The sequence below is a fragment of the Alligator mississippiensis genome, chromosome 16, assembly GCF_030867095.1.
Source record: "Alligator mississippiensis isolate rAllMis1 chromosome 16, rAllMis1, whole genome shotgun sequence".
Lineage (NCBI taxonomy): Eukaryota > Metazoa > Chordata > Crocodylia > Alligatoridae > Alligator > Alligator mississippiensis.
The window spans coordinates 25,504,587-25,517,752 of record NC_081839.1 but is presented as its reverse complement, the minus strand read 5'-3'; the positions used below and the strand labels follow the sequence as shown (position 1 = coordinate 25,517,752).

The following is a 13,166-nucleotide window of genomic DNA, read 5'->3' as shown; positions in this document are numbered from 1 at the left end:
CGCCACAGCAGCTCTTAACTCCTTTTTCTGAACTGATGCTAAACACAATTTGGTGCTTGGTTTCCTGCTATCAGGCCATATACAACTGCATCCCATTAGCAACAATGGGTTTTTTCTCCCGTGCTGGCCAAGCTGTGGCACCTAACAGAGCTACCCTTAGGCTTTGTCACCTCTGTCACAGCACTGCCACCGGCTAAGCCAGCGCTTCTCAACTTTGTTTGATTCAAAGCATCAATTGGAAAATGCCAGCTCTTTTCATTCATTTTTTGACTACAGAAAAATAGCAGCATGGACTCCTATTTGAAATCCCTGGGTTAATCTTGTGAATCATGCTTGCATACCTAAGTGCCGACTGTGTGGTGACAACACCGCTCTAGAAAGGATCTCAAAGCAGCTCAAGGTGCCGCGGCACTCTGGCTCAGGATCACTGGACTAAGCAATGCGGGAGCTGGAGGAAACGCACACCAGGTATGAAGCCAGCATGGTCTGTGCCAGCCTAGCAATCCCCAGGGTTCAAAGGTCCGTTCCCATTGAGGCCTAGGTGTTGCTAACGTCTCTTCCCTCCATTTCTTATCTGAATAGACTCACAAGAACCAGAGATGCAAGTTACCCAAGTAGCAAGATGAAACGCTGCAGCAGGAAGGAAGAGTCGGCACTGGCACCTAGCAAATGTGGGAAGGCCAAGGAGAGAACGAGGGAGCTCCCGTCTGGTTGAGCGAGGTTGCTGGACTGACGCTGACTTTTGAATCTGACTAAAGGCTCCCACTGCCAGCCTGTGCATCCAGGAGCCTGCAGCCCAGCCACGCCTTGGGTTTCATAAGCAGCTGTAAAATGTCACATGTGCACTTAGGATGTGAGTGCCAGCACAGGGAGGAGCAACAAAGGCATCACCTCGGTCAACCCTTCGCTTCTCAGAGCCTGGATGAGCCGGTCCTGTGAGCACACGGATTGAGCTTTTAGCACGCGCGCGCGCACGCACGCACGCACGCGCGCACACGCACACACACACGACTAACTGAAGCACAAAGAGATGACATCCAGCTCTGTACTTGAGATCTAAGCCTGCCAGCAACTTGAGCAGAAGCAATGGCAAACCCCCCTTGATTTTAACAGACAGCAGAGATAAGACCAGAGGCCTTGCCTTGTCAAATCAAAACAGGAACAGGTTTTAAAGCAGCCTTTCCACAGAAGTACTTCTAAGATTTTCAGAGTTTCGACCAGTGACGACACACGCTGCTTTTGGATTAATAACTCGGTGAGGGCCGTGTTTCAAAATAACCACTCATTTCATTTCAATGGCAACTGTGCAGCCCAATCCCGCAAGCTGTTCTGGAAGAGATCTCACCCGAAATACTTCCCCGTAACATCCATATGCCAGGCGGGGAATCAGGATGTCATATCCGAGCATTAGAAAGTAGCTACTAACTAAATCTGAACTGAATTATCGCTTTTCATTGTCTCAGCACTGAAACCCCCAATGATACCGCATTACAGCTTAAAGATCAGACTGGCATTTTCATAAAAAACAGAAAAGTTGGGCTGGAAGGAATTTCTTTAGGTCATCCAACCCACTGCCTGAGGCAGGATCATCGTTATCTAAACCATTTTACACATAATCCACTAATAAAACTAGAGTCAACCCTGACACCTGACCATAAGGCATAGCACCCGAACCTGCCAGAGGTAAAACGGGAACAACAGTGGCCAACGTCCTGCTGCTGTGAGGATTGTTAAAATATACTCAAGAGATACAAGGAAGAGGGGCATGACCCATGCTACAGAGGAAGACAAAACCCCTACAGTCCTTACCAATCTGACGATGGGGTAAAATTAATTCCAGATACCGAATACAGTGATCAATCTGCACTGAGTGGAGGGGGAAGACCCTCTAGCCAGGAGCCTCCAGGTTTTAGTCCCAGCAGGAGCACTGGCACGTCCCAATCTAAATGCCCAGCCTTGGCTGCAGCCAACACCAAATGCTTCTGAGAAAGGCAAACTCCCCCGCCACCCTTGCTCTCCTCCCACAAAAAACAAAAAACCCCAAAAACTCCTGATGCACGCAGCAAGAGGAAAACAAATCCTTCCTGGCCCCATGTGGCAACCAGAAAAGCAAGGGAAATACCCATAGCAGAGCATAGGCCCAGTTATTCCTAGATCATCCCTGACCAATGTCCATGCAACCTCGCCTTGAAGACCCCAAATGATGGAGATTCCACAACTTCCCTGGCCAGTTTTTTCCATTGTCTCCTGATACCGACCTAAACTTCCTTCACTGCGACTTCAAGTGATTTGTCTGTACCCTGTTTGCTGAAACAAGAGAAAAAGCTGTTCTCCTTTATGGCAGTCCTTCAGATGCTTGAAGGAAGCTATCATGTCCCCTCTTCTGCACATTTTCCACCAGTTGAACATACCTATTTCCCTCAACCTCTCCTCATATTACTTACCTGCCAGACCCTTTATCCTTTTTGCTGCCCACCTCCAGACTCTCTCTTACTTCTCCATGTCTTTTGAAAAATGTGGAGCCCAGAACTTCACACATTACTCTAGATAAGGCCTCCCCAGTGCCAAGGAAAGAGGCACTGTCATTTCCCGTGTCTTGCACCCAATGCTTCTGTTAATGCACCCCAAAACTGCTTTTGCCTTTTGTGCAGCTACATCACACTGTAGGCTCATACTGAGTTTGTGATCCACCAAGACTCCTGGATCCTTTTCTGTAGGGCTGCCATCCAGCCAGGTATAACCCATTTTGTATGTTTGATTATTCTTCCCAAGGTGTAGCATGATGTATCTGATAGCACTGAACCTCATCTTTTCCAAGCTTTCCAATCTGCTAAGATCCTTCTGAATTGCACCCCTGTCCTCCAGTGTGTTCACAATCCTTCCCAGTTTCATGTTGTTTGCAAATCTGCTCAAGAAGCTTTCTATGCCAACACCCAAATCATCAATAAATATACTGAACACCACTGGGCCCAGGGCAGGCCCCAGTAGGACATACATTAAAATCTATCATTCTGACATGCATCTAGTTATAATTACACTTTGCTTGAGACTATTGAGCCAGTTGTCTATCCACTTTATAGTAGTTTTGCCTAGCCCATATTTTCAAATTTGTTTGAGACGGTCATGTCAAAAGCACTGCTGAAGTCCAGATACACTATCTACTGCTGTCCCTTCATCCACTCAACTAGTTATCTTAGCAAATTTGGACAACACATTTGTTTAGCTCAATTTGTTCTTGTTCCATGCTGCCTGCTTGTGATCAGCCTTTTCTCTTCCAACTGCTTGCAAATGGACTTAACTTCCCAGGTATCAAGGTGAGGCTGACTAGTTTATAGCTCCTGGGTCTTCCTTTTTGTCTTTTTTAAAGAGGAGCACTACACTGGCCCTTTTCCAATCCTCTGGCACCTCACCTGTCTCCCCCAACTTCACAAATATTATGGCCAAGTCTCAATTATGTAACGTGTAACAAAGGACATATGAACTATCTAATACATTTTAAGCAAAATTCCATAAACAATTCAACTTAAAAAGTCAAGCTTCCCAAAATCGTGACATTTATGTTTGGCCTATTCAGTGTGGGGGACCACCTTTCCAAGCTCTGCTCTGAAACCAAGAGGCCTAGGAGCTTAGTCTTTATTTTTATATACCCTGAATCCTTTGCCATCACATGACTGCAGGAACTGGGGTGTCTAGGGAAGCAGACATATCACAAGGCTCAAGAGAAAAATCTTGAGTTGGCAGCACTTCACACAGGGCCTACATCTTATTCCACTTTAACGCACCCAAGTGATACTTATAAAGCCATGTCATTTTTGGCAGTTAATGCACAGCTTGAACTAAATGGAGCTACACTTCTGTGCTCAATAGAATCACCCAGGCAGGCATATAACTTTGAATACTTCTGGACATTTCTGCCACACAGGAACCACAACTAACGGGCATTTGACCTGGTGTTTAAGAGCACGCCACTGCAAACAGAAGAAGCAGGTTCAAATCCATCTATGTGAGGGGGCCTGGGACGTGGGTCTCTCCACCCCTGGGCAAGTGCCCCAACCACTACACTTGTGGGCCAAGAAGCAGAGGAGTCTGGGCCCTTGTCCTCCTCCTCCGTTTTACTTCAGACAACCGCGTGAACAAAGAGACCCCACTCCCCATGGGTGGGAACAAAATCCAAGATGCCTGTAAGTGGCAACAACTGCCATTACGTGGCTCTGCAAGTCCCACTACGTGCACAACGATGAAACGAGATTTAGCCCTTGGAATGTAGAAAAGGATCCACTAATCCAAAAGCCAATTAAATCTGTATATTCAACGTTTGCTTGAAACAACTTGACCTCATTTGACTCAAAAGACTTTACATGAAAGCCAAAGTGCTGATGCTGACTCTCAGTTTCACGTAGGGCAGTGATTTTCAACCTGGGGGTCTGCAGACTGTCTAAGGGGTCCACAAAAGATGACTATGATCAACCAAAAGTATGCAAATATCCACACTTACAATTCAAAGGGATCCTCACCTCCACTCAAAATTTCCAAAGGGGTCTACGCCACGGCCCCATTCAAAATGTTTTAGGGGTCCACAAATGAAAAAAAAGGATGAAAACCACTGGTGTGGGTAATTCAAGAATTTAAGACAAGACAAGGGATGGGGCTGGTGGTTCTACAGCATAAGGCGCATAGAAAGGTATACAGCCAGCGGGGCACCAGAGCTGCTCAACCTAATTAACTCGATAACAGTGTAGTGCCCAGATCCTGCATAAACACTGCCCAAACTACTATCAGAGGCTGCTGCAAGGGGTTATCACTGTTTCATTTACATTGGACTAGGATAAACTTTTCATAAGCTTTCGATAAGAACAACTGCATTTGGAGATGCAATGTCTGAGGATAAACATCCCTGGTGTGTGCCCGCACTGCTCAGAGCCAGCACAAAGTAACTCTGGCAGCGCCTAGTTTACTAGCAGTAATTTATTTCTTTCCAAGTTCCTTATTAGAGGGCAATTCTGTTATAAAACAGAGGAGCTAACCAAAGGAGTTGCAGGAAATGAGAGACAAAAGGGTCTTTGCTGGCATGACAAGGACGAGCTACAGGACTCAGTACAGGTCTGGCAGGGACATCTAAACACACCATACAGAGTCCAGGGTTCAATTCCTCCCAGAGCCAAGTCTTCTTGCTACCATTTTCATTCAAGACATGAACCCAATCCCATCCCATTTACTGCGGAGGATTTTTCTGGAGGAAGCTGTGAAGACAAGACCCTGACTGTTCTGCATGGATAGCAAGGATATGACCCAGCATCCCAGACCAATGCTCCTATCCATCCAACTGGCCTTCTGTTTTCACACTGGCTGCCTCCTCTCTGCCCCACAACTGAATGCAATGGAAACATGGTTGGACTTTTCCATAAGAAACTTTACAGTTCTTGGCAATAAAATTTACTTTTTGACCCTGACGATCCCTCTCATATCAGTGACGTTCCTTTTATAGCTGCATCTCCACATGCACAAAAGAGCACCGGGCCTAGAGATAAACATGAACTTATTGAAAACATGTATTGTAGAAAACCCTACAAACCCTCAAAGGGCAAATGCTCTTCTGTGCTCCAGTACAGCCACACAACTGATCTGGCTCCACAATCCCAATGGCCTATAACCTGCCAAACTATTCATACTTATAGTTTCAAGATGCAAGAGCAAATTAGTGTTTCTTGGGAAGGGAGATCAACCCATGGCATCTGAACACTTGGAGCTGGCAAAATCCCAAAGGAGACAAATCCTGACTGCCATCCCACAAAACTTTCTGCCAGTGCAAAGTGCTGACAGTGGCTGCTTCGGCAGGGTTTGCAGTGAAAGGGGTCATGGCGTTCAGTTGTAAGAATGAAAAGTTCCTTTGTGCCTCTCTGCATGTTGAGCTGTCCCCATGCATTGCTCACACAGGGCGTTTTCACGGTCATGTTTAACAAGTTTGTCATTTCAGGCAGGAGTCGGGTGGAAAGGAGTCTTGTTAACTAAAACTAGTCTTACTCCCTAGAAAACATAGGGCTTGCTGCTTTGTTAGGCCCTAATCCTTGCTCTGTGAAAAGCAAGTGATTCTTCCTTTTGGCAGAGCCTGCCTTGGATTGCTACCAGGCACCACCTTCAGCAAACACCAAAGTCTAATTAAAACGATTGCTGTTCTCTATCCCCCAGCCTAAATCCCAGCGCTGCAGTGTGTGGGTATGTGTATGCATGAGGGCAGACACGCCACATACACAGATGGGTGTGGATCTGGGCAAGCCCTTCCCTATACTACTTCTAGGTTAAGCCACCCTGCTTTGTCACCGGCTGATGCCTTGACTCTCGTATTCCAGCTACCTGCTCTTGGCTCTGGTGTCCATATTATGGTCCAAGGTTTCAGCAAAGAGGCTGCACTGTGCGCAGAAACACTGCATTTCCTGGATCTGGGCTAATACGTGGTCGTAATGGTGAACATTTGATCTAAGAGAACCGGTGCAGCCACTTTGATGCAACTCACAACAGTTCACATTCATTTCCCAAGTGACAGTTGAACACAATAGCTGTTTGCAGAGCAAAGGTCTCAAATACTTGCGCTCAGATCTGTTCCAAGTGCCTATTTTACAATCACTTGGATGTATCCTTCCTCCTTGGGGCCGACTGCAAACCCTGCCGGCTGAACTGGCCCTGGACGCACTTTCTCCCTGGTCACAACGGCAGGGGAAAGGCCTCGGCGCCAGCGCTGCTGTCACCACCGGGAACGTGCCGCAGACGAAAGGAGCTCTGCGCGGAAAGAGCGGCAACACCTGTGATCCAACACGGAGAGCTGGAGCAGCTTACCAAGGGAAGGCTGCACCGCAGCAGCACCGCGCACGGCTCTGCCACCTGCAAACCAGCCTTGCCTTCCTACCTGCTCCATCAGCCTGAACCCCGGGGGTGCCCCAATGGCTGCTTTTGTCCAAGGGCCCGTTTGCACACCCCACGGGCCAAAGGATGGGCACAGACCCGGGTCCAGACGGTCCCCAGCGCGCCTGTCTCCGTGCGCAGCACCCGGCCCCGGCCCCGGCCCAGCGCCGCACGGGGCAAGGCAGGGCACGGACCCGCACGCACCCGCAGCCGCAGCCGCAGCCGGGGCAGGCGCGGCACCCACCTGTGCGGCGCGGCTGTACTTGAGGCTGGCGCGGCTGTCCGGCAGCGACCAGCCCGGGGGCGGCGGGCGGCGGGCCATGGCCGCGGGCTCCGCAGCTCGGCTCGGCGCGGCCCCCGGCCCAGGGCTGAAACCCGGCAGCTCGCCCCGCCTCGCAGGTAGTTTCAAGGTGTGGCCGCCCCTGCGCGATCGCACGGGCCCGCCCCGCCCCCGGCCCGGGCAGGCTCCCCCCCACCGCCCTTGCTGTCCCCACCCCGGCCTGGCTTTCAGACACGGCGTCACAGCGAGGGCTGGCAGGGGCACGCGTCCTTCCCGGCTCGGGTACCTGCTCCAGCGCTTTACTGCCCTCCTCGTGAGAAAATTCTTCCTAATATCTCACCTAAACCTCCCTTGCTGCAACTTGAGACCGTAGCTCATTGTCCAGTAATCTGCCCCCACTGAGAGCGATCCAGCTCCATCCTCTTTTGAACCCCCTTGCAGGTAGCTGAAGGCTGCTATTAAATCCCCCCTCAGTCTCCTCTTCTCTAGATTAAATCAGCCCAGTTCCCTCAGCCTGTCCTCATAAGTCATGTCCCCCAACCCCCAACCATTTTCATTGCCCTCCACTAGACTCCCAATTTGTCCACATCCTTTCTACAGTGCGGGGCCCAAAACTGAACACAGCACTCCAGATGTGGCCTCACCAGTGCCGAAGAGAGGGGAAGAATCACTTCCCTCAATTTGCTGGCAACACGCCTACCAATGCAGCCCAGGATGCCATTAGCCTTCCTGGCAACAAGGACACACTCTTGGCTCATATTCAGCGTACTGTCCACTGTCCCCCCAGGTCCTTTTCTGCAGAGCTGCTGTCCAGCCAGTCAGCCCCAGCCTGCACCGGGCATGGGATTGTTCTGTCCTAAGGGCTTTGCACTTGTCCTTGTTGAACCTCATGAGATTCCTTTTGGTCCAATCCTCCTATTTGTCTGGGTCACTCTGAATCCTAGCCCTACCCTCCAGCATATCCACTACCCCCCCCCAAGCTTAATGTCATCTGCAAACTTGCTGAGGGTGTGCTCTGTGCCATCTTCCAGGTCGGTGATGACATTGAACAAAACTGACCCCTGGGCAGAGCCGACCGGGGCAGAGTGCAGGGCCTGGGGCAAATCAGCCCATGCGGGCCCCTGACCCCACTCCGATCCCAGTAGCATGGTAGCGAGCAGATGGACTTAAAGCAAGTAACTGTGGTGCAGAGTCGCCATGGCTTCTCCACCCAGCTTTGCGGGGCCCCCCAAAGTGCAGGGCCCATGGCAATTGCCCCAATTCACACCCCTAGGGACAGCCCTGCCCCTGGGGCACTCCACTTGATACCAGCTGCCAACTAGACATTGAGCCATTGATTACTATCCTCTGAACCCGATGCTCCAGCCAGTTTTCTATTCACCTTACAGTCCACTCATCCAGCCCGTACTTCCTTAACCTGCCTGCAAGCATGTTGTGGGAGACTGTACCAAAAGCCTTGCTAAAATCAAGGTATGCCATATCCACTGGTCTCACATCCACGGAGTCAGTCATCTCTGCAACATTTCACAGAGCTGTGACAGTGGCTTTCCACACTGGGACTTTACATTTCTAGGTGTCTACTTTGTGTGCAGCAAAGCTGCCCTTGTGTCCTTCCAGCACGGCAGTTTGTGACAGGGGACACGCACACTGTGCTGCTTTTCCCTGCTCTCACTCACTGCCTAGCCCCTGAACCACTGCTTCCTGGCACTCATTCCAGTGGTCTGGCTGAGAAGAACTGGTCCCAGGTTCTGCCCCTGTGATTTTTAATTTGTTTCCATGAAAAAAACAGCCCAGGTCCTGCCCCAGCACTGAACCGATACTGTACACCATCCCCCCCGCCCCCCCCCGCCGCAGCTCCCACCTGTGCCCCTGCAATCCCTTTCACTTCCTGAACACAGCACACCAGGAAGTATCGCTGCGTAAAGCTGTGCCCGGTGTTGTTAGTCAGCCGGCTGAAACTAGTGAGCTGCCTCTCTCGGGAGCAGGTGGAAACTCAGGTGCAAAGGACAGTATCACAGAGGTGCTGGATGAGAGCCAGCTGTACTTCAACCAGATTTCCCATCTTCTGAGCCACTCTGTGGCCAGCTGCCAGGCAGCTCTATCACAGTGGGGCATGCACTAGAGTACATCTCCTTAGGCAAGTCCCTGCAAATCCCTTCTCTTCCTGAACCCAGTTAATTGACTCAACCTGGTGAGAAAGGGACTCTGCGCCCTGTAACTGGCTCCTCTGCCAGCATTTATGCTTTTCTAAGGAAGCTTATTCATTTCATCAGTGCTAAGTACTTCTGCAACTCAGGTGTCTACTAGTTCTTACAAGCTAAAGCATCAGTGAGAGGAGCTCTTGGTGTAAGGAGCAGCAATCCGAAGTGTCTGGGGAGAAGATAAAAAGCAGATGACGATGTAAACTAAGGGCGCATCTACGTCGCTGTAGGGACACACGCCGGTGATGTAGCTTCCGTAGATGTCTACGTGTGACCAGCAGCTACTTCACCGTAGTGGCATGCTCTCCTGTTATAGTGCACTGCTACAGCAAAGTTGCTACTAAAAATAACCATGTGCCACACGTACAGCAAAGTATGGGTGGTTCCTGCACTACGCTTTAGTACTTCTAAAAGGAAATACTAACACACAACGCAGTAACATGTAGACATGCCCTAAGTGAATAAAGAGAGTGACTGGGAAACTCTGTACAAGGGTTTCTCTTAGCTTTCCAGCTCCAAAGCTTGTCTGCTCCATATTTCACTATAGTCATATTTTTTATGGCTTGTATGAAGTTGTGCCTCATTGGACCAGTAGTACACTGTGCCAGGTGAAGTACAAACACAGAACGCAAAGATGGCCACTTCCCTGATAGATCATAAAATCATAGAAAAGCAGGGCTGGAAGGGACCTCAGGAGGTCACATCTAGTCCAACCCCCTGCTCAAAGCAGGGCCATCCTCAGCTAGATTATCCCAGCCAAGGCTTTGTGTAACTGGGTCTTAAAAACCTCCAAGGACCGAGATCCCTCCACCTCTCTGGGTAACCTGTCCCAGTGCTTCACCACCCTCTCGTAAGAATTTTTTCCTAATATCCAACCTAAACCTCCCTTGCTGCAACTTGTCACCATTGCTTCTTGTTCTGTCATCTGCCACCGCTGAGAACAGTCCAGCTCCATCCTCTTTGGAGCCACCTTTCAGGTAGTTGAAGGCTGCTATTAAATCCCCCCTCAGTCTTGTCCTCTGCAGACTAAATAAGCCCAATTCCCTCAGCCTCTCAGAAGGCACGTGCCCCAGACCCCAAAACAATTTTCGTTGCCCTCCACTGGACTCTCTCCAGCTTGGCCACATATTCCAGAAATATGTTTGTTGAATATATTTCCTACGCAGCCTTGACATCTGCCATGTGCTTTTCAACACCTAGGACCCCACGCAGCCACAGGTCCCCGCTTGAACACACTGGATGCCCTATGAGACCGAGACTGTGTACTTCAAGCCCCATTTAAACCCCATGGTCCCAAATCCATCCTTGGTATCATTCCATTAAAGCCATCAGAGGTCAACTGGGGTTGAGGTTGGCTCCCAGTAAAGGTTTGGCTCCTCTGTACTGCAATGGTGAATGCATTCAGGTATAAAGCAGTCAAAGAATCCAATGGAAAGAGGACTTACCAAGAGAGGGCAGTGGGTCTGTTCAGGGAAGCTGCTCCTTGCCTGTGGACATGTGCTCTAGAGTCTAGTGCATGCCCCAGTGTGACAGAAACAGAGCTGCCTGGCAACTGGCTGTGGAAGGAGTGGCTCAGAGGACAGAAAATCTGGTTGAAATGTAGTCCTGTATTGCGACAGCTGGCTGTCATCCAACCCCTCCACGATACTGTACATTGCACCTGACTAACAACGCCGGGTACAGCTTTCTGCAGCAATACTTCCTGCTGTGCCGTGTTCAGGAAGTGAAAGGGATTGCAGGGGCACAGGTGGGAGCTGGGATACAGTATCGGGGAAGTGCTGGGGCAGGACCTGGGCTGTCTTTTTCATGGGAACAAAGAACAAATCTCGGGGGCAGAACCCGGGAGCAGTTCTTCTCGGCCAGGCCACTGGAGTGGGTGCCGGGAAGCAGCGGTTCGGGGGCTAGGCAGTGAGCGAGAGCGGGGAAAAAGAGCACAGTGTGCTCGTCCCCTGTCACAAGCTGCAGTGCTGGAAGGACAACGAATGCAAGCCCTCCGGCCCCTACATCATTTACTCGGCAGGCTATCCATTTGACATGACCTAGTGCTAAGGCAGCTGCCCCCACATGCTGTATTCAGGTATTCAGGTGCACAAAGCATTCCACTGCAATAAAGTTGTGTGAGTTTGGGTCATGAGGTCTGCTGTCTGCCAAGTCTGTGGTATTATTCATAGCTCCATGGGAGACCACAACAACATCCCCATACCCATCAAACAGAGTTCAAGTGCTTTAGTGGCAGTCAGTGCTTTCTAAGCAAGCTGTTTGGAGGTCAGGACCTCAGTCCAGAATCCACCAGGTTCTCAGATACATTCCCTGCAGCCAGGGTCCTGCGAGGCAGTATTGGAGAAAGCGTCCATGTGCATTGCACAAAGCAGGTTGAATCCAAGGTCTGGCCATCTATAGGTATGTAAGGGGTGAATATAGGGAGTTGGGAGAAAAACTGTGGACAGATGCCTTGCTGGGATCATTTGATCTCAGCAATATTCCTGCCCAGAGCAGGGGCATGGGTGACTGGTAGGGGGAGCATGGGGGGAGGGGACCGCAGCACATGCTCCCCCAACAGGGCCGTCCCTGCCACCAACGCCGCTGGCGGCATCTGTGGGTGCTTGCCATCTCCGTGCCCGCTGCTGATGCCGCCGGTGGCATCTGCGGGTGCTCGCCAGCCCCGTCCCCGCCACCAACGCTGGCTTCTGCAGGTGCCCCCCCAGACTCAGGAGGCACCAGTTACTCATGAGAGGAGGGGTTAGACTGGATGATCTTTCGAGGTCCCTTTCAGCCCTTAATTTCTATGATTCTACGACCTAGTCTGGCTGCTTGAGCGGTGAGAGAAGCAGGCTCGGGAGAGGGAAACTGGGCCTGCATTCCAGCCAGGTGTCCTGTTACTTGCACTTCCAAGGAGCGATTAAAGGTTGACTCACAGGGTGGAACCAGAGAGAGAGGAGTGAGGGGAAGCTGTGTCCTCCAGCCCCATTGCAGTGTCTCCCTCAGCTGAGCGACACACATTAAGGTATGTGTCACAGGAGGAGGAGAAAGGAGGAGAAAGGTCAAACAGTAAGAGCAGGGGACTGGGGATCTATGCCTGAGTGGTACAACACAGGAACCTTCTGTGCTCTATTCTTGGGTCTGTTGTTGAATTGTTGTGTGACCTGGGGTCTCTTTAAGCCTCAGTTTCCCCACTTGCTGTATGAGGAAGATAGTTGTCTAGCCTGGAAAACAGGACCTACCAAAGCACAAAGTGTTGTCTTAAGAGTCATGCTGCACTATGATGTATTTCATAGTTTCATAGATTCTAGGGTCAGAAGGGACCTCGGTGGGCCATCTAGTCCAACCCCCGTGCCCCTGGCAGGCAAGAAAAGGGTCACCAAACCTGGTGATGTGATCCCATTCAGATGCCTACCCAGTGTCCTCTTAAAGACCCCCCCAGGACAGGGCAAGCACCACCTCCCTTGGAAGCCCATTGCAGATCCTGGCAACCCTGACCATGAAGAACTCTTTTCTGATGTCCAATCTAAAGCTACTCTCCGATAGCTTATGGCCATTGTTCCTTGTTGTTCCAGGGGGTGCCCTGGTATACAGATTATTGCCTACTTCGTGTTGCTCTCCCCTTGTGAATCTGTACACTGACACAAGGTCCCCTCTCAGCCTACTCTTGGAGAGGCTGAAGAGGTTAAGGTCCCTTAGCCTTTCCTCATAGGGCCTAACCCTGCAAGCCTCCACTCAGACGAGTGGCTCTTCTTTAGACCCTCTCCAAGTTGTCCACATCTCGCTTGAATTGCGGCGTCCAGAGCTGG

The 13,166-nt window shown here is 50.6% G+C and overlaps 1 protein-coding gene across 5 annotated transcripts in view; it reads right to left on the bottom strand.

Annotated features, from left to right (window-relative positions):
• ST14 (ST14 transmembrane serine protease matriptase) overlaps positions 1-13,166 on the bottom strand; it is a 58,182-nt gene that overhangs the window by 28,557 nt on the left and 16,459 nt on the right. The window contains exon 1 of one of the 5 annotated variants that reach the window (XM_019490174.2): positions 10,824-11,045. The exons of 2 other annotated variants lie outside the window; for them this stretch is intronic. Coding sequence is in view for 2 of the 3 variants with exons in the window: in XM_019490172.2 (XP_019345717.1) it covers positions 7,142-7,219 (78 nt within the window). In the remaining variant the exon portion in view is untranslated. Of the gene's footprint in view, positions 1-7,141; positions 7,266-10,823; positions 11,046-13,166 lie in introns of those variants that run through there. 2 more of the 5 variants (XM_019490172.2, XM_019490171.2) reach the window with 2 other exon arrangements.